This window comes from Hydractinia symbiolongicarpus, chromosome 6 (assembly GCF_029227915.1).
Source record: "Hydractinia symbiolongicarpus strain clone_291-10 chromosome 6, HSymV2.1, whole genome shotgun sequence".
Lineage (NCBI taxonomy): Eukaryota > Metazoa > Cnidaria > Hydrozoa > Anthoathecata > Hydractiniidae > Hydractinia > Hydractinia symbiolongicarpus.
In genome coordinates, this window is record NC_079880.1 from 9,533,266 (window position 1) to 9,556,244 (window position 22,979).

Below are 22,979 nucleotides of genomic sequence, written 5' to 3' on the forward strand. Positions count from 1 at the left end.
TATACTACTAATAGCATCATTTGGTCGCAAAGTCCAAAAATGAAGCATTTGGTAGACAATGCATATTGCTAAAAATTTACGTCACTTATAAGTAAATAATTTCGTGCATCACCTCAAAAACTTTCATTTTGCATGGGGTACGTAAAGATATTACCGAGATTAAAAAATACATTGTCATGTCCACCAAATAACGTTGCCTTTCCTAAGAGGCTCATTTGGTAGACACGACCATATATATTATCACTTATAGCATCATTTGGTAGACATGTCTACCAAATGCCTCTATAGTAGTAAATGTATATATTTTGCATAAGTTGTGTCAAATTTAAAAAACAGTCTTTTTATGTCAACCACGCTTTTTATTGCACATGTCAGCACTTTTTGCATTTTGTCGGCTACCTCATTTAACTTAACAAGATTTAGGTGTTTTACTGTCAAAATTTCAAAACCCTTGCAAGGTTACTATTTAATTGATTAATTAATTAACTAACTTTTTTTTATTTATGTTTTTGTAAATTCATCTATTTTTGTAGAAAGCTCCCTAAATTGAAACACAGGGAACTTATAACAAATATGCGTAATTCAAGTTTGATACGTTTTTGTACATTTATTGTAGTCCAAACATGTTCTTTTATGATGTTTCTTGCTAATAATAACATTCTTCTATAGTAAGAAATTTTTTATTTTTAAAATTTTGTTTGTGTTTTACTTTAGAGAGCAAGTTTATTCTTGTAGCTAATGAAAAGAGGCGTGGAAAGGGGTCAGTTTAAAGATGAATATTAAGGAATTCCATGATAATTCACCGGCTCTTTTACTTATCCATCCAGAAAAATACATTTTTTTTGAGTTCTCAAAATTCTCGAGCAAACATAACTAACTGCTTGACCTTTCAGCCTTATCGTGTGAATATGAATCAAATTATCATAATAAAATCACATTTGAACACCTTTAAGCCATTTTTGGCATTTTTTGTTACTAAGAAAGAATTGTTATCTGAAGAAACATATTAATACCATTTTAAAAAAATTGAAACATGAGGAATTACAGCGTGCTTTTTTGTGTTTGTTTGTGGAGTTACTTTTTTTAACTTTTGGAGCAAAAAGAAATTTCAATTTTGCTGGTATAAGTAATAGAATACAAATGTCTCATTATTTTGTATTGTAGCAATAACAAGGGGAATATCTAATCTATATATTATGGAACAAAGAAAAGGAATCAACATTTCTCCTGTTTTGATATAGGGAGATATTTACTTCAATTTTTCCCAGTGTTTTGTCTATTTGACTTCCTTATCTTATTGTTAAAAACGTTTTAATCATCCTAAACTATGGTGTGCCATTTCCCACATACCTATAGCTTACAAGACAAAAGAAGGAAAAGGATGGTGTAAATGATCCTGCTACCCTGCGTTGTGAACGTCACCATATTTTGTTAACATTTAAGTTTCCAAATATATATTTTAATTAGCATTGTTGTTAGTTCGGCATAAAAATATCTGAATCTAATATTTAAATACTTTGACACTTATTTACACTAGTTCATAATCGCGTTATTGAATGGGCCAATATGACGAAAAGTCCAAAAGAGTTTATTACACCCTAGTAGTAGCGTAGCGATTTGCACAATTAATCAGCGCATCGCACCTATGCAATTATTTTGTAATTGTTTGACCATTGCTTGCAGTCATGCACTTTTAAAGGAATATGCATAACGTAAAATTGGCAGTTGAAGTTGTAAGTGGTAAAGAAATTACTATGTGCACTGAAAAAATCAATTATATGCTGAACTCGCGTACTTTTTTATTGCCAATTTTTATCAGTTTTATGCAATTATTCTTTATTAGTGACTAAATTCAAAAACTTACTCGGCAAAAACTGACTAAATTAAAAAATTTAGTCGGCAAAAAGTGACTTTTTATTTTTGCCGACTAATGTTTTTCCAACTTTTTTGTTCCTGATAAGGTACCCTTGGTTGAACCTTTATCGTAATAATGTTCTTAGTAGAAAATATTTCACTCTAAAATGGAAATGTTAAAATGTTCTTCTTTGTGTTTGTAAGCCATCAGCCGAATTAAGCTTGTGGAATCAGCGCCAAAAGATTGTAAAACTTCATAGTAATCCCTAAGATTAGCAAAGATCACTGGTGCAAAAGTTTCACTAATTAGAGGTATCCCCGTTTTAGAAAGTATATTATTTTCAGGACATTTTTTTGTTAAATCATTAAGTTCCTAACTATACCTCAAACCTCATTTTAAAGTGAATAAAAGGGTAAGCCACGATGAGGGACATAAGCTACAAACTAAGGTGTTTGGTATAGTAGCTGTGAAATAACTTCATGCTTGTGTTGAGATGAATTGAAATTTAATCTTTAGTTCCATTGATTAGATAGATTAAAAATTAGTTGGGTATATTATAAATAGATTTAAAAAATGTGTCCGCTAAATAAAAACAAACTTGAAGAAGTCCATTTGGTGAATGAAATGGACGGATAATAGTGTGCTCTTTTACAAAATTTTCTTTGAGACGTTGACCGGAGTTTCGCTGGCGTAACCAAGTCTATCCGTGAAAAAGCACCCGGCTTTTGTAGTGTCCGTTAATTAGAAAGAAGCTACAATCAGTAAAGAAAATGCGGTACTTTATTGTCAAAAATCTAAACGGTAAGTTTTTGCGGGGCCAATTTTTAAGGGACTTTATTTTCACGGATAAAATTCACCGGAATGAAAAAATTAACTTTTTGATAATTTCAATATTTGAGTTCGTCATTGTGAGCAATGACCTTAAAAAGGTTGTTCAACTTAATACAAACCGAAAATTTAGAAGTAAACCCATCGACGAGTTTACAAATCGAAATGATCACAGCTTTGTCAGGATAAAAATAGATATGTAACCATGAGCAAGAAAAATAAAAGTATAGCTACATATACCTAAAATCGTGTCAAGAATAAGATAATACCATAACTCTGTTGAGAAGAATAACATATTTTTACAATGAAATGTGACTGTTGTGTAACAGGGATATTCTCATAAAATGTTTAGGGAATAATTTTTACTGGGATCCAGAATAGCATTTGAAAAGGGGATTTGCCGGAAACTACATGTGGAAATTAATGCTTATAAGAACAAACTACGAATACTTGATAGTAGGAAGGCAAAGATGAAGTAAAACTATCTATATAAATAAACTACAATTTATCTTTTTAATTAAGTCACGGTGGTTTTAGAACCACCCTTCCCTATTTGTCACGCTCCATCACGTTTTCATTTTAGACCCCTTTTACGTGACGTCACGCTCGGTTGAGTCCGCACTTCTTTTAAGCTCCTGAAACGCAATGCATATAGCAATTCTCTTTCTCGGCGGGCTGCAACTCTTTGGGGTCGCACTTTTCATGTTTCAAAGCTTTGGCAACTGCACGCGATTCTTTTGTTCGGCGGTATAATAAATAGTTTCGATTTGATACTTTTAAGATATAAATGGTTTCCTTTACGTGTTTTTGTTCCACTTTAAGCATTTTTGGTCAACTTATTGAGTTCTCTCTTCTGATACAATACAACCAACATCTCATTTTCTATGTTAATTTGATTGTTCAGCTTTTTTTGTTTTGTTCGGACGGAGTTTTTTCTGCCAACCTATAATTCTCTCCCTCATCAATTGTGAAAGTTTCCTTAACTTTAGAAGCGGGAGAAGAGGTGGGAGCCGGAACCGGAGTTTTTGATAAATCCGCTGCACCTAAAAAAGCAAAGAAAAGAGGTCCAAATAATATTATTATTCTTATGAAAGATTGTTAATTTAATTCATTGTGAATACAAATGAAATTCACTTACTTTTCTTTAAAGAGTGTTTCCAAGGCGATAGAATAGTGCCTTTTATAGGCTAAGCAGCATTTCTTTCATGCCTCCATGTTTTAATTAGAGCAATGACTTGAGATATCAGCTCAGGGAACGATTCCTTTCTCATGTTTTGCCACACACACTTTACAATAACAACGTGTTTGTTTTGACAAGCAAATCTGCCCTTATACGCTGTGGAAAATGAAGGCAAATGAAGTCGCCATTTTTACTCCCGAATAAACAGTATGTTCAAAGCCAAAACTATACTGAAATGCATGTTTACAAACGTTCGAATTCTAAACTAAAACACTAATTATTACTATTCCCTATCGACCCCTTATTTACCGTCACGCTACGTCATGAAAAAACGGGAAGATCTATCTACCCGCTAGCATGAAGTAATTATTAAATGGCCCAAAACAGTATCTTAATGTCCACGATATTGCAATTTTTCTTAAGTTCGTTTTTCTTTTCCTTTTTGGCGCTTCCATTTCGCAGCTGCACATGATACAACAAATAATAAATTTTTTATAAATAGTTGATTTGCGAATTTTTTACAAGTTTCTCCACATAAGAAACTTGTAAAATTTGTTTGTTTTCCTGTTCATTTGTTTCATTTTACGGTTAAAAATAATCTAAGATCAGTTAATTGCACTACTGTAGGCTGTCAAATTCTAACCTCGACCCCAGAGCCTGTTGTCTTCTTTTATATCTGAAAAGCTAGATAAACCATCCCAATAATAATCTTCAGTGAGAAGTTACGCACGTTGATAACGATAATTTTGTAAGCTCAGATTAACCAATAAAACACTACATTGTCTTTGTCAGTAAACTTAGACCACGTTTATACGCATACAGGACAAAATCTCTTCCCGGGATGGAACTCGTCCCGGCGTGAAACGAAAAGTGTTTACACGTGAGCCTCATCGAGGGATGAAATCAGCATATTTTCATCTCGGGATGAGTAATCACATCCCGGGATGAAACATTAATTTTGCTAACTTTGCGTATGATAATTTGAAGTGATATTTTTTAATTCCTGAGTAGAAAGGTCAAACGAGAAACCTAGAACGATGGCGCCTGAGAGAAGTAGTGTAATATTGTTGATCACAAATATATCAACAATTTTAACTATAACATCCCTTCTGTTACAGTTGCATATAGTATTATTAATACAACTAGCAGAGTAATATAGAAACAATGTAATTCTTCTGAGGGAAGCTGTTTGGTAGAAACAAAGCATTGACTAGATGTCGACGAGCAAGATTGAGGTTGGTGGCTCGCCGTTGGCCGTGTAATCCTCACTATTTTCAATCGGCAAAGTTTCCTCCACTTCATTTTCCTTTGCGTCGCTATCAATCAGTACACTCTTTATTTTTTTTTAACATTTCCTATAAAAAATCAATAATTACCAATTTAAACAGACACCATCATTTTAGCATACAGCAGGCATAACATTAAAATGGCGTGCACTATTAAAACACTTTCTCGTACAAACACATGAGAACCATAATTAATGCTGGAATAATATTTGAACTCGTATAAATTTAGGATGGAATTTCGTTATTTCATATATAAATTAACGAAGAAAGTTACAACCAACCTCTTCATAATTTTTTCCAAATGCTTTCTTTACTTCTTTGCGTCGATTGTCACAAAAAGAATGATCGGATTCATTTTATAGTTCTTATATTTAAAATAATGTTCAAAAAGTGTGAAAAGTGTACATTCAGCATTTCCATCCCGGAATGAAAAGAATTATTGTGTTTACACTTGTTTTTTTTCTTAATCTCATCCCGAGACACGATTTTACCCTGTCTTTAGGATAGGGATGAAATTTAACGTGATGATCTCATCCCGGGATAAAATTTTATTCCGCCTTAAACATGTAAACATTGTGAGGACTTTCAGTAGACACAGAGATGAACTCATCCGCGTACGAAACTCATCCTGGGATGAAATTTAACGTGTGAGCGGCCTCTCAGGAAAGTCATAATTGAACACTTAAATGTGATGTAGGTCCAGGGATGAAGCAACATTGCGGCTTAAAGTAGTGATTGCCTTCTCGTGTCCAGTGCTATTCTTTCAAAGACCACGAGGCCTAGAGGAGAGAATAACGCAAAATAATTGATACGATGACAAGAATTTACGATGATGAAAAACTACACGGAATACACACTTTTTTATAAAGACACAAGCCTCAGATGTCAAATTACCCAAAATAAAAAAAGCCTCAATCTTTAAATATTGCTTCTAAAACTGAAACAACCCGAGTCTAAATTTTGCCATGAAATGAGGACATTCCAGGATATGAATTCCTTTACAATGATTTTTAAAACAAAATTCCTCTTGAAATGTAATCCAGGAATAAGAATATATAGAATTATTGCACAAAAATAGTACTCATTTTGTATCTCTTACGTACCGCGTTGTTGTTATTATTAAACATCTACTGTTGATATTGGTGGATCTAAAAAAATAGTTATAATTTCTTCTCCGATTTTTTAATTCAAGAAAGTGAAAAAGATGAAGGTGTTTTTCTTTCGCCCCTATTAGGCATATCTTCCGTCTGCGTAGTCGTAACTTGCATTACATTAGCAATTCCGCCATTTTAAAGGCAACGTTTTCAAAAAATGTGATGAGAAAATTTATATTTTAATAAAATGTTTTGACTTCTTTCGGAGATACGAGGTCAAACAGAAACTAACACATGATGAATTTATTATTCACACTAGATGGAAGGTCCTCTATACGCTCAGGGGACACATTTGCAGTTGCCTTATTTTGATTTCCATTTCCGCGAAAGTTTCTTACATAACACATTCAATATTCTAATGACTTGAAATGCGTGTATTTAATGCAAAAATGTCTTTTATTAATACACAACGTTTGTCTGTTTTCTTTCTTCCAAGTTATGACTGAAAATACCGAACTAGACCAAAATTCGGACTTACAAAAGAGAAGGTTTTCTCAAAATTGCTCAAATTCGAAAGAAAGTACAAAGGTAAAAAAAATGTTTATCTGTCTGTGACAAGCAAAGTAAAAATGTTCTTTTTCCTTTGAAGTTTCCAAAAAATACATGTCTCAAATTTTAATCGACAAAGAAAACGTTGCCACGTGAATAACAGTAAGTAAAAGATAAATTTTAGGACTCCGCTAGTTTTCCAGAAAATGTTCACAAATTTGTTTCACTAAACAATGCGCGTTACTTGCAACAACAGCAATCCCCGTCAAGAAGAAGCAAATTGGCCGTTACAGGCGAGCAAACCACGAAGCAGACTAGCTCTATTTATAAGGAAAATGCAAATTTAAACTCATTGTAAACTTTTATTTATTCATAAGTAAAGCTATATAATAATAGTTGCATTCTGTTTGTGTCACATAAAAGGGTCATAAAACAGCAATCTCATGATAGGTGAAAATCTGAGCACAGGCTCAGACCGGCGCACCCGTGGGTTCTTCCACAGGCTAACGAATAGTTCTATTTATATTAAACATAACCTTCCGATTCAACAGATAACTTTCCAAAGTAAAACTTGGCACTAACTGGATAGCTACTTAATCAAATAATTCGAAACTTTGAAGTTGGACGATTATCTCTTTGTTTATTGTAAGTATATTTCATATGCATAGTTATGTTACATTGATAATGCGTTGCATTAATATTTTAAGTGTCATTGATAATTAAATATAGCTTGGTTTCCAATAAAAGTTATAACTTGTGGTGAACTGCACGCGTTTTCAATTTAGTCGTAACAATGAAAGTTGTAAGTATTAGATTATACCGCAACATGCAATTTTTGTCTGATTGTCCACCAAATGCTGCATTTTTCAGCCTATAATATTTGATATTGTGCAATAAAAGCGCATTATTTCACTTATTGACCACCAAATGCTCAATTTTTGTATATATAGATGTTTTATATATCAAAAAATCCCGTCAAAATACACTATTTCACTTAGTGTCCACCAAATGCTGCATTTTTGTTGATATAAATTTTAAATTATTAGATAGTACGGCAAAATGTAATTTTCCTCTGATTGTCTACCAAATGCTCCATTTTTCAGCCTATAATATTTGATAATGTGCAATAAAAGCGCATTATTTCACTTATTGACCACCAAATGCTCAGTTTTTGTATATATAGATGTTTTATATATCAAAAAATCCCGTCAAAATACACTATTTCACTTAGTGTCCACCAAATGCTGCATTTTTGTTGATATAAATTTTAAGTTATTAGATAGTACGGCAAAATGTAATTTTCCTCTGATTGTCTACCAAATGCTCCATTTTTCAGCCTATAATATTTGATATTGTGCAATAAAAGCGCATTATTTCACTTATTGACCACCAAATGCTCAATTTTTGTATATATAGATGTTTTAAATATCAAAAAATCCCGTCAAAATACACTATTTCACTTAGTGTCCACCAAATGCTGCATTTTTGTTGATATAAATTTTAAGTTATTAGATAGTACGGCAAAATGTAATTTTCCTCTGATTGTCTACCAAATGCTCCATTTTTCAGCCTATAATATTTGATATTGTGCAATAAAAGCGCATTATTTCACTTATTGACCACCAAATGCTCAATTTTTGTATATATAGATGTTTTAAATATCAAAAAATCCCGTCAAAATACACTATTTCCCTTAGTGTCCACCAAATGCTGCATTTTTGGGCCTTTATTTTTTAAAATTGTGTTATAACGTTGCAATTGTCCACCAAATACTGCATTTTTGTTCATAAAAATTTTAAAATATTAGATAGTACCGCAAAGGGTAATTTTCTTCCAATTGTCTACCAAATGCTCCATATTTGAGCCTATCATATTTGATATTGTGCAATAAAAGCGCATTATTTCACTTATTGCCCACCAAATGCTCAATTTTTGTATAAATAGATGTTTTAAATATCAAAAAATCCCGTCAAAATACACTATTTCACTTAGTGTCCACTAAATGCTGCATTTTTGTTCACATGAATTTTGGAGTATTAGATTATACCGCAACATGCAATTTTTGTCTGATTGTCCACCAAATGCTGCATTTTTGTGCCTATAATTTTTAAAATTGTCTTATAAGGCCACAATATATTATCCATTGTCCATCAAATGCTGCATTTTTGTTTATATATAATTTTGAAGTATTAGATTATACTGCAACATGCAATTTTTTTCTGATTGTCCACCAAATGCTGCATTTTTGTGCCTATAATTTTTGATTCTATGTAATGAAACCACATTTTTTCACTTAGTGTCCACTAAATGCTGCATTTTTGTTCACATAAATTTTGGAGTATTAGATTATACCGCAACATGCAATTTTTTCTGATTGTCAACCAAATGCTGCATTTCTGTGCCTATAATTTTTAAAATTGTCTTATAACGCCACAATCTATTATCCATTGTCCAGCAAATGCTGCATTTTTGTTTATATATAATTTTGAAGTATTAGATTATACCGCAACATGCAATTTTTTTCTAATTGTCCACCAAATGTTGCATTTTTGTGCCTATAATTTTTAAAATTGCCTTATAACGCCACAATCTATCATCCATTGTCCACCAAATGCTGCATTTTTGTTCATAATAATTTTATGTTATTAGATAGTACGGCAAAATGTAGTTTTCCTCAGATTGTCTAACAAATGCTTTAATTTTGTGCCTATAATTTTTGATTCTATGTAATAAAACCACATTTTTTCACTTACTGTCCACCAAATGCTGCATTTTTGTTTATATAAATTTTGAATTGTTAGATTATACCGCAACATGCAACTTTTTTCTGATTGTCCACCAAATACTGCATTTTTATTCCTATAATTTTTAAAATTGTCTTATAACGCCGCAATGTATCATCCATTGTCCACCAAATGCTGCATTTTTGTTGATATAAATTTTAAGTCATTAAATAGTACGGAAAATGTAATTTTCCTCTGATTGTCTACCAAATGCTCCATTTTTGAGCCTATAATATTTGATATTGTGCAATAAAAGCACATTATATCATTTATTGACCACCAAATGCTCAATTTTTGTATATATAGATGTTTTAAATATCAAAAAATCCCGTCCAAATACACTATTTCACTTAGTGTCCACCAAATGCTGCATTTTTGTTCATAGAAATTTTAAAATACTAGATAGTACCGCAAAGGGTAATTTTCCTCCAATTGTCTACCAAATGCTCCATTTTTCAGCCTATAATATTTGATATTGTGCAATAAAAGCGCATTATTTCACTTATTGACCACCAAATGCTCAATTTTTGTATATATAGATGTTTTAAATGTCAAAAAATCACGTCAAAATACACTATTTCACTTAGTGTCCACCAAATGCTGCATTTTTGTTTACATAAATTTTGAAGTATTAGATTATACCGCAACATGCAATTTTTGTCTGATTGTCAACCAAATGCTGCATTTTTGTGCCTATAATTTTTAAAATTGTCTTATAACGCCACAATCTATTATCCATTGTCCACCAAATGCTGCATTTTTGTTTATATATAATTTTGAAGTATTAGATTATACTGCAACATGCAATTGTTGTCTGATTGTCCACCAAATGCTGCATTTTTGTGCCTATAATTTTTAAAATTGTCTTATAACGCCACAATCTATCATCCATTGTCCACCAAATGCTGCATTTTTGTTCATATTAATTTTATGTTATTAGATAGTACGGCAAAATGTAGTTTTCCTCAGATTGTCTAACAAATGCTTTAATTTTGTGCCTATAATTTTTCATTCTATGTAATGAAACCGCATTTTTTTACTTAGTGTCCACCAAATACTGCATTTTTTTATATAAATTGTGAAATGTTAGATTATACCGCAACATGCAACTTTTTGTCTGACTGTCCACCAAATGCTGCATTTTTGTGCCTATAATCTTTAAAATTGTCTTATAACGCCACAATCTGTCATCCATTGTCAACCAAATGCTGCATTTTTGTTTATATAAATGTTGTAGTATTAGATTATACTGCAACATGCAATTTTCGTCTGATTATCCACCAAATGCTGCATTTTTGTGCCTATAGTTTTTAAAATTGTGTTATAACGCCGCAATTGTCCACTAAATGCTGCATTTTTGTTCATAGAAATTTTAAAATATTAGATAGTACCGCGAAGTGTAATTTTCCTCAGATTGCCTAACAAATGCTTCAATTTTGTGCCTATAATTTTTAATTCTATGTAATAAAACCACATTTTTTTCACTTAGTGTCCACCAAATGCTGCATTTTTGTTTATATAAACTTTGAAATGTTAGATTATGCCGCAACATGCAACTTTTTTCTGATTGTCCACCAAGTACTGCATTTTTGTGCCTATAATTTTCAAAATTGTCTTATAACGCTACAATCTATCATCCATTGTCCACCAAATGCTGCATTTTTGTTGATATAAATTTTAAGTTATTAGATAGTACGGCAAAATGTAATTTTCCTCAGATTGTCTACCAAATGCTTCATTTTTGTCCCTATAGTTTTTTATTCTATGTAATAAAACCACATTTTTACTTAGTGTCCACCAAATGCTGCAGTTTTGTTCATATAAATTTTAAAATGTTAGATAATACGGCATAATATAATTTCCCTCTGATTGTCTACCAAAGGCTTCATTTTTGAGCCTATAATATTTGATATTGTGCAATAAAAGCACATTATATCATTTATTGACCACCAAATGCTCAATTTTTGTATATATAGATGTTTTAAATATCAAAAAATCCCGTCCAAATACACTATTTCACTTAGTGTCCACCAAATGCTGCATTTTTGTTCATAGAAATTTTAAAATACTAGATAGTACCGCAAAGGGTAATTTTCCTCCAATTGTCTACCAAATGCTCCATTTTTCAGCCTATAATATTTGATATTGTGCAATAAAAGCGCATTATTTCACTTATTGACCACCAAATGCTCAATTTTTGTATATATAGATGTTTTAAATGTCAAAAAATCACGTCAAAATACACTATTTCACTTAGTGTCCACCAAATGCTGCATTTTTGTTTACATAAATTTTGAAGTATTAGATTATACCGCAACATGCAATTTTTGTCTGATTGTCAACCAAATGCTGCATTTTTGTGCCTATAATTTTTAAAATTGTCTTATAACGCCACAATCTATTATCCATTGTCCACCAAATGCTGCATTTTTGTTTATATATAATTTTGAAGTATTAGATTATACTGCAACATGCAATTGTTGTCTGATTGTCCACCAAATGCTGCATTTTTGTGCCTATAATTTTTAAAATTGTCTTATAACGCCACAATCTATCATCCATTGTCCACCAAATGCTGCATTTTTGTTCATAATAATTTTATGTTATTAGATAGTACGGCAAAATGTAGTTTTCCTCAGATTGTCTAACAAATGCTTTAATTTTGTGCCTATAATTTTTGATTCTATGTAATAAAACCACATTTTTTCACTTAGTGTCCACCAAATGCTGCATTTTTGTTTATATAAATTTTGAATTGTTAGATTATACCGCAACATGCAACTTTTTTCTGATTGTCCACCAAATACTGCATTTTTATTCCTATAATTTTTAAAATTGTCTTATAACGCCGCAATGTATCATCCATTGTCCACCAAATGCTGCATTTTTGTTGATATAAATTTTAAGTCATTAAATAGTACGGAAAATGTAATTTTCCTCTGATTGTCTACCAAATGCTCCATTTTTGAGCCTATAATATTTGATATTGTGCAATAAAAGCACATTATATCATTTATTGACCACCAAATGCTCAATTTTTGTATATATAGGTGTTTTAAATATCAAAAAATCCCGTCCAAATACACTATTTTACTTAGTGTCCACCAAATGCTGCATTTTTGTTCATAGAAATTTTAAAATACTAGATAGTACCGCAAAGGGTAATTTTCCTCCAATTGTCTACCAAATGCTCCATTTTTCAGCCTATAATATTTGATATTGTGCAATAAAAGCGCATTATTTCACTTATTGACCACCAAATGCTCAATTTTTGTATATATAGATGTTTTAAATGTCAAAAAATCACGTCAAAATACACTATTTCACTTAGTGTCCACCAAATGCTGCATTTTTGTTTACATAAATTTTGAAGTATTAGATTATACCGCAACATGCAATTTTTGTCTGATTGTCAACCAAATGCTGCATTTTTGTGCCTATAATTTTTAAAATTGTCTTATAACGCCACAATCTATTATCCATTGTCCACCAAATGCTGCATTTTTGTTTATATATAATTTTGAAGTATTAGATTATACTGCAACATGCAATTGTTGTCTGATTGTCCACCAAATGCTGCATTTTTGTGCCTATAATTTTTAAAATTGTCTTATAACGCCACAATCTATCATCCATTGTCCACCAAATGCTGCATTTTTGTTCATATTAATTTTATGTTATTAGATAGTACGGCAAAATGTAGTTTTCCTCAGATTGTCTAACAAATGCTTTAATTTTGTGCCAATAATTTTTGATTCTATGTAATGAAACCGCATTTTTTTACTTAGTGTCCACCAAATACTGCATTTTTTTATATAAATTGTGAAATGTTAGATTATACCGCAACATGCAACTTTTTGTCTGACTGTCCACCAAATGCTGCATTTTTGTGCCTATAATCTTTAAAATTGTCTTATAACGCCACAATCTGTCATCCATTGTCAACCAAATGCTGCATTTTTGTTTATATAAATGTTGTAGTATTAGATTATACTGCAACATGCAATTTTCGTCTGATTATCCACCAAATGCTGCATTTTTGTGCCTATAGTTTTTAAAATTGTGTTATAACGCCGCAATTGTCCACTAAATGCTGCATTTTTGTTCATAGAAATTTTAAAATATTAGATAGTACCGCGAAGTGTAATTTTCCTCAGATTGCCTACCAAATGCTTCAATTTTGTGCCTATAATTTTTAATTCTATGTAATAAAACCACATTTTTTTCACTTAGTGTCCACCAAATGCTGCATTTTTGTTTATATAAACTTTGAAATGTTAGATTATGCCGCAACATGCAACTTTTTTCTGATTGTCCACCAAGTACTGCATTTTTGTGCCTATAATTTTCAAAATTGTCTTATAACGCTACAATCTATCATCCATTGTCCACCAAATGCTGCATTTTTGTTGATATAAATTTTAAGTTATTAGATAGTACGGCAAAATGTAATTTTCCTCAGATTGTCTACCAAATGCTTCATTTTTGTCCCTATAGTTTTTTATTCTATGTAATAAAACCACATTTTTACTTAGTGTCCACCAAATGCTGCAGTTTTGTTCATATAAATTTTAAAATGTTAGATAATACGGCATAATATAATTTTCCTCTGATTGTCTACCAAAGGCTTCATTTTTGAGCCTTTAATTTCTGACACATCTGACAAATTAACCATACTTATAATTTTTGACTTTGTGTAAAAATTATGGTTTTATTACACAATGTCAGAAGATTTAACCAGGAAATGTGCAAAATAAAAACACGTAGAGCTAAAGGACTACAAACCACTCACCACAACTGCCATAAGCAGCACAAACTGAAAATACTTCCTATTTTACGACACTAGGCATTAGTCCAATTAGTGCAAAGAGTGGTATTCTCAGCAAGAAAACAACTTACTATAATAAATCACAACTGGGAAGGGATCCCAATGCTCACTCCAATGTGTTGCCTACGAACAGCAATAACATTATGGCTTCCTTCGAAATGTCTTCCGTGCATCTAAGGTACATAAACTCCTGCACAGAGTTAATGCATAAAAAGTTAAAGAAGACTATTTTTCTTGGTTCGCTGGGGCATTATCCTTCACTAACATCAACAAGTAAAACCAATTTGAAATAGAGTGTTCGTTGCCCATTACAATTTCTCATCATTATAGTTTGTTCAATTACCGTAAGAAAAGATAACATGTACATCTTCCAATCTCCGATACCAACACAACATCATCAACCTTGAAGGAGCGTTTATAGTTCCGAATATTTTTTTCTTGTTCTAAAATTTGTAAATAGCCGTTTCGCCGTGGAAAACAATAAATGCTGTATGCATGGCTTTTTGAAAATGTGGAAATTCGACAAAAACACGCACTTATTAATCGTCTTTGTGCGCGTTTAAATTTATTTGTTGAGGTGAAAATATCTGGCAATCTGGAACTTCTCACCATTGCTCGCTTAGTGTCTTGTTTTTTTCCAATTATGATGTTCTATTTTTCTTTCCATAATATTTAGTTTGAAAAGAGAGAAAACTGTCATTTAGTTAACATTTGTCAAGATCCAGTTTAAGACCGTGCTGAAATATTAATTGTATACTAGTCGATAAGGCCCGTGGAAAAATCCACTTAGGCCGAGGGACAATGGTAAAATAGGTTGTTTTAGATTTTTTGCTGACGTCAGCAGTGCAGATACAAAAAATAATATTTGGAGAAGTTAGTTTATTCGTTGACTGTAATGTGTAGAGTTTGAAACGCTGATCAAAATAATGTATAGGATCATATATTTTTCAAGGAACACCCAAGGAGAAATAAGGGTTTAAAAAGTTTGCTGACGACAGCATTGGCCCGTCAAAACTCAAATTTTTTTTTAAGAAATTTGTACACCTGTTGCCTTCATCGTATAGATCTTAAAACGCCGATTAAGAAAATGTATAGGATCATGTATCTTTGACAAACGGTTGCAAAGATATTGGGATTTAAAGGTTTTTGATGACGTCATCAACCCGTCTATTCCGAAACGGATTCGGGGAACCAGGTTTAAAAAACTTACCCAAATTGGTCCCAGGTGGTCCCTAGTTACCCACGCGGTGAAAAATCATTGACGTCACCACCTTGTTTCCAAGTTATTTGGCCTCAAAGTTTTAAGTGCACTATAATGGCCTCCTTAACTTAATATAGGATATTGACGTTAACGTAGTGTTATTGACGTCGCGCCGTAACGTCAGAAAATTTAACATATTAGACATGCATTTTTCGGTTACTTCAAAGGAAATTTCGGTAACATCAAAGGAAAATGAACACATCAACTTTGCCTGTCACAGTGACACGGAACTGGCGTATTATTATATAGATTACAAAAATTAGAAAGCAATTCAACGGGACAGCAAGATCTCTGTCATTTGTTACTTGTAGCTTGAAGATTTAGTACGTGGTTTAGTCTAATCCAGTTTTGACCGACAGACGGACAATGACAATTATTATAGAAACTAAACCAGTGAATCGGCGGTATATGCCAGATAGAGCGCTTTAATTAAAAAAACTCCAATGATATAAGCAATAGACTGTGGCTACGCCTTTAAACTAAAGCAGTGACAAAACAGTTTTATTAAGTTTAATTTTTAAAAATTAATAGACACTGACCGTATTTTTATATTTATTCTCTTTGTTGTATCCTAGTTTTTTTAAAAGTATTTAACAGTAAAATGGATAAAATATTTGAGATCCTCACCAAAATTATAATAAAGTGTGAAATTTTCAAGACAATAATGCATATAAATAATCTGTTATAGCAGTTTGTTTGATAATTTTGAAGTTACGCTCGTAAGCGTTTAAAAGTTATGCTCGTAAGCGGTTTGACTGTGACAATAACGTCGCCAAAGCAGGAAATTTTGAATATCAAACAAGTTACTGCATTTTAATTTACCTATACTGAGCTGTAGATAAGAAAAATATTGGTAAATTAAAGTTTTAAAAACATGAAATTAGGAATTATTTATTGTATATATACAACCTTGTTTTTAATAAAAGCACAGGCTACGCAGCTAGTGTTGTTACTCCGTTTAGATTTATTTCGTGAAAAGGTTGAATGTTTAAAGCTATGGCCTATTTAAATAAAAATATAGACTAGCTACGTTACAGAATTAACTGTAGAATCTGCATTCAACAAGTTTGGTTAATAAAAAGTGAATGTATTTTAGTAGAGTTTACCATAGATAGCGCGTCATTTAAAAATAATCAAAAAAGAAACAATGAAATTGGTTAGAACAACATAGTACAGTTGGCTTAGTTAGTTGAATATTTTTTGCTTCCGCATGATCAACGTTTTAAGCCAAAATCTTATATTTGATTTGATTTGCTTAAGATTTATACATGATTTAAAAAACCGTGATGAAACGCTTAACATGTCAAATTTATCAAAAACAAATATTACAAAAGTAAAGGTCTTGAAACGTAAAAAGGTCAAAACAAGTATATATGTCCTCTTCAAATGGTTCCATAGAAGAGTTGCTTTTTCCGGACGTTTATTTAAGTAACTGAAATGTATTAAGTTCAGTTCAAGTTGCTTAATTTATTTCTGTGACTAAAACAAAAGTGAGATCTTCGAAGCTAGTTGAAAAAATTTAGGTCAGGTTAGGTTTTTATAAAGGCATCTTTCTGAGCTAGAAATATTTGTACTTAAAACATTAACGGCAAATTAAGTATTAAGTAGAGAGCTAAAAATTAAAAGTAGTGACGATGTCCTGACCCATCTTCCACTTTGAATTCATTTATTCAAAAACTCGCATAACGACAATGGTTAACAGTTAAAATTTGTGACCCTTTTTTAAACAACGGGCGCACGCGCTTATAGTTAGGCTGTCCAATCTTTTAATGCTCTGGTCCACCTTTCAAGGCAGCGATCTGTTTACAAACGGGAGGACCAATCGTTAAGCTAGCCTATACAGAGTCTCGGAAGGATCCATAGGTGATATTGTATTTAAGCAATTTTATCGATAAATGTCCGAATAAAAAAAATAAAAAAATTACAAACTAACAATAATTCCCTAAAGAATAAAGTAATTTAAATGCAAGTTCGATTTTTGCAGTTAATGGGACAATTTAACACTATTCAGTCTGGGAATATTTCAATCATGTTATGACTAGCAAGAGTCCAATTAAATCCCATTTGGCACATAGTATACGTCAGGAAAGGAACAAAATAGGAGCAAAACTTGTTTACTTATGTGAGCACATTTTTTGTGAAGCATGAAATACCAAATACAAAATTGCACGAAAATCCGATTTTCCAGGATTTTGGGTTAAATCCAAAAATATTAAAAATTGGATTAAGCACGTCTTCAATATTTTCGGAATATTTTCCCTTGATGAACTAAAGTTGTGATGTAAGTTTCATGTTCTAAGGATTATCCTATCTAAGATTATCAAATTTTCCCGATTATGATCTTAAGGGGTAGTTTTAAGTAATAGACAATATCCAAGGGTTTGAAAGGTCTTAGACCTAACAAAATAGCATGTGATTGCCTAATAGATAAATATAAAAAGACTCAATAAGTATCATAGCAAAAACGAGTTATTAAAAAAAACCCAACAGGATGGGGTGGAATACGCCTAGCATAAATGTATAAAGTATATATTTTCAAGTGGAAGCCATAAACAAATAACGGGAATGTTAATATTCTTTTTACCATGTTATAGTATTAAGACACTGTTTAAGGCAAAGTTGATTCCCATTTATAGGTACCAGGCTTCCATGAAAGTCGAAATATATGCCGTGTCTACCAAATGATGACGCATTTGACTTTCGCTTATATACAACAACCATTTTTAAAAGTGATATTTCTCAGCAGCCAAAGACCTAATAGAGTTCAAATTTTTGGTGTTAACAGAGTACTTGGTGCAGAAGAAGGTGGCATAAAAGAAAATTGCTTTTTATCAGAGCAAAAACCAGTTATTAAAAAAAACCCAACAGGATGGAGTGGAATACGCCCAGCATAAATGTATAAAGTATATATTTTCAAGTGGAAGCCATAAACAAATAACGGGAATGTTAATATTTTTTTTACCATGTTATAGTATTAAGACACTGTTTAAGGCGAAGTTGATTCCAATTTATAGGTACCAGGCTTCCATGAAAGTCGATATATATGCCGTGTCTACCAAATGATGACGCATTTGACTTTCGCATATATACAACAACCATTTTTAAAAGTGATATTTCTCAGCAGCCAAAGACCTAATAGAGTTCAAATTTTTGGTGTTAACAGAGTACTTGGTGCAGAAGAAGGTGGCATAAAAGAAAACTGCTTTTTTGTCTACCAAATGCAAAATATATATATATAAATATTTTGGTGGACACGAAATTGTCTACCAAATGACCGTGTCTACCAAAGGTTGCATTTTTTGGCACAAAATGTCTACCAAATGCGGCCATTACATATATATATATATATATATATATATATATATATATATATATATATATATATATATATATATATATATATATATATATATATATATATATATATATATATATATATATATATATATATATATATATATTCCAATGTGGAGAGCAATTGTGAGTGCATATCATATTAACAGGATACCATTACAAAGTTGCAGGATAATCGCGAAATCCCTTTGCCTCGGCAGCCCAGGGACTCGAACCCGGGATCGTCGCATCAGATGCACCGCGGGCTCTTATCCACTGAGCCACGTCGTCGGCAAAAGGATTCGTGAGAATCCAGACAACTTTGGTATTTCGGCTAACAAGCCTTCGTCAGCGGATACCAGAGCCAGTATTGAGCACTGCAGGAACTCTGGGGCACCTCGAGCTATATATATTCCAATGTGGAGAGCAATTGTGAGTGCATATCATATTAACAGGATACCATTACAAAGTTGCAGGATAATCGCGAAATCCCTTTGCCTCGGCAGCCCAGGGACTCGAACCCGGGATCGTCGCATCAGATGCACCGCGGGCTCTTATCCACTGAGCCACGTCGTCGGCAAAAGGATTCGTGAGAATCCAGACAACTTTGGTATTTCGGCTAACAAGCCTTCGTCAGCGGATACCAGAGCCAGTATTGAGCACTGCAGGAACTCTGGGGCAGCTCGAGCTATATATATTCCAATGTGGAGAGCAATTGTGAGTGCATATCATATTAACAGGATACCATTACAAAGTTGCAGGATAATCGCGAAATCCCTTGTAGTTGCATTATTGAACTTTTTTGGGATGGAAAGTGTTGATGAATACCCAACAAAGCACAAATTTATGTCTAACATGTCGCATAAAGGCGATGAAGATATAAAAGTATATTTTGACTCGGTTATTGGAGCATTTGTTGATGCCTACATTTTTCAAAGAAATCAGGCACCCAACCCTGGAGAAGAAGACTACGTCAAAAATTACTCCTTGATGATAATGTATTTAGCTGTCATTGTTTTGCAATTAAAAGATGCTGCTGCTGAAGGAGATGGAGAAAGGAATCTCACAAATCAAAAATTGTTAATGACTATCTTCAAATCGATGAACGCCTACAGTAAGTATGCACTAGAAATGTTTGTTTCTATAGCACTGATTGAAGTTGTTAGTTGTTAAGTCACTGTTTATCCTCAGAGAGAATTTCTAATGAGTTGAAATGGGGATTTTTTAACAATTGGACTGGTGGCAATGGAAAAAATATAGAGGATGACCTGACTCAAGAAATTTTTAATTGCATCAGTAAGAATGCTGTCAAAAGACTTGGAGCAAACAAAACTCTCAAAAGCATTAGTGACATATGCAAAGCCACAACTGGTATAAGAACTGTTGTAGAAAAAGTGGATGAGGAACTAAACATTCATAGAAATAGTACACAGCATACAGCTCCAAGTGCGTTCAATGATGAACTTGGAATGATTACAGAGTTAATTCAACTCAATCCCTTTGAATATTCAGCTGGACGATTTCACGCTTGTTTCCCAGATATACAAAGGTCACCAATGAAATATCTCAATATAAATGACTATAACAATTGGATAAAACTTTACCAAAAAAATATGTCTGGTATATAACTGAACATTATATTTAAATAGGGTATATTTTTACTAGGATTATTTTTTTGAGGATTTCACACCTACATCGTCACAAAAATTAATTCTTTCAAGGTATATATATGCTTTAAAGTACAAAACGTTTGCAGACAGATGTGCTAATTGTACTTGTACTAATTATTTGCATTTTCTTGAAATCAAAGTCTTGACTAGGAAATGCTTTTTTTAATCTTTTTGTGAAACAATTTTTTATGTAAAAAGCTCAATTGTTGATGCATGGTTAAAAAGTACAAATTAGGTATTCTTTATACATAAATAGAAATTTGGTGTCCCAAGAAAAAGTAACAATTACATATACTGTTTTCATACTCAAGGTAATTCTGTAGTGTAAATTTGTATGAGCTCATATGCTTTTTTCGATACATCTTCGTCCCAAAGACCAAATCCCAAAAGGCTATCTTCATTTTCAATTTCAGTGACATTATCCAATATCATTGAAAACTTCTCCGCAATTTCTTTAGTATCCATACTAAGACCAAAAAACTCTCTTGGCGGATCATCTGTTAAATTTGCATCCAAATCTGCAAGCAGGTTATTAAATTCTTGTGACAATTTTTGCAAATCAACTTCACTAATTTTACGTTGTACTTTTTCTCTGACCAAGACGTGATCAAGTTTACCATAGTCGGTTTCTGGATGACATATAATACAACATTTTTGTTGTGGTGGTGCTTTATGTTTGAAATGCTTCAACAACAAAGATCTCAAGCAGCTACTGTCATTTTTGCAATATTCAGCCATCTGTTTGTCAATCAATCCCTTCGTAATTCTATCAATACTAATGTCAGAGTTGTTGTAATGTAACACAGCTACAGCATCCTGTCCTCTGCGACCTGCTCTGCCTATTTCCTGTATGTATTCCTCCAATGTTGGAGGAGGGCCAATATGTACAATTTGTTTCATATTAGGTGCATTTACGCCCATACCAAGGGCAGAAGTTGCAAAAATGACTCTGATGTTACTGTCGATTTTTGAAAATTCTGAAATAATTTCATGCTTCATGTGCTTAGTTTGGGGTGCATGAAATTGCACAAACAAGCTTTTGGATGGTTTACATTCGCCTCCTACATATTGCAAAGGGCCGATTATACTTTCAAAAAGTTTGTACCCATATCCACAATACTTTAATTTACAGTATATGATAGTCTGTGGATATGCTTTCGCTTGTTTTTTTAAATCTTCTCCAATCGGTAACAAAATCTTTTTGATACCTTCGATTCCATATGAATTGTGGTATCTTTTTTTTTTAACCAGGAATACATTTGAGCGGTTTGGATTGATAGTCAAAAAACACAATCCCTCATTCCAAGAACAATTTTTATTCTGCTTGTTGTTTTAACTGTAGAAGTTGCTGTTAGGGCAAGCACAGGAATGTCCAGAAAAAAGGATCTAATGGCTCCAAGATTAAGAAATTCTTTTCTGAAGCTATCACCCCTGAAATTTAACAATATATAAACTATATAACTGGCACAGTTTCTATTTATTATATATCTATGTTGGTTATATTTGCTAGAATTTTTATAGACATAGTATATATATATGTATATATATAGTTACATTATTTTTTTTATGAAGATATAATAACCCTTCTCGGGAGTTGAACCCGAATTTTTAAATAGCTACATATGAAGTATCAGCTAAATAAAAAATGAAAGAGTTTCAGCATAGCTACAGCTTTTAACAACAGTTTCATATTAGAAAAAAATTACCAAGTGTCTATACAATGTGCTTCATCTACAACAATGGCTTTTACTTCTTTTTGGAGTGTGTTTGTCTTTAGTAAGTTTCTCCCCACATCACTTAGAATTGCTTCAGGGTGACAAAACAAGATTTTAAATTTTTTTATTGAAAAATCTGGTAGTGCAGTACTATTAACTTCGTTGTCAGGATAGGAATCAGAGAACAAATTTGTTCTTGCTTCTTCAATGTCAAATGGGCTTTTCAAGTGAAAACATTCCATTCCAACTTTTTTTAAAAATTTCATTTGGTCATCTATAATCGAATTTAAGGAAGTGATAACAATTATCATACTTCCTTTCTCTTCATTTGAAAGAAAATCTGGCAACAACTGAAAAATGATCGATTTCCCATAACCAGTTGGGAGAACAGCTAAAACGTTTCTTCCTTTTAAAATTGCTTCTAAGCATTTTATTTGCTTTGGTTTAAAGTTCATATCGGGAAATGAATTCCTACCAAGTGCAACCTGGATTCTATTTAAAACTTCAAAAACGCGTGTACTACTCATTTTCGCTTAACTTTACTTGAACTTGAATCCGACTGAACACAAGAAGCCCGCTTGAATGCACCATCTTTAT

The 22,979-nt window shown here is 32.3% G+C and overlaps 1 protein-coding gene across 1 annotated transcript; it reads right to left on the reverse strand.

Moving 5' to 3' along the window:
- Positions 1 to 20,973: 20,973 nt before the first annotated feature.
- On the reverse strand, positions 20,974 to 22,909 carry LOC130648010 (uncharacterized). Its single transcript, XM_057454029.1, has 3 exons — positions 22,374 to 22,909; positions 21,959 to 22,098; positions 20,974 to 21,875 (listed from the first exon to the last, which is right to left on the reverse strand). Exons 1-3 carry the CDS (start codon positions 22,907 to 22,909, stop codon positions 20,974 to 20,976), a joined length of 1,578 nt encoding a protein of 525 aa, XP_057310012.1.
- Positions 22,910 to 22,979: the final 70 nt, after the last annotated feature.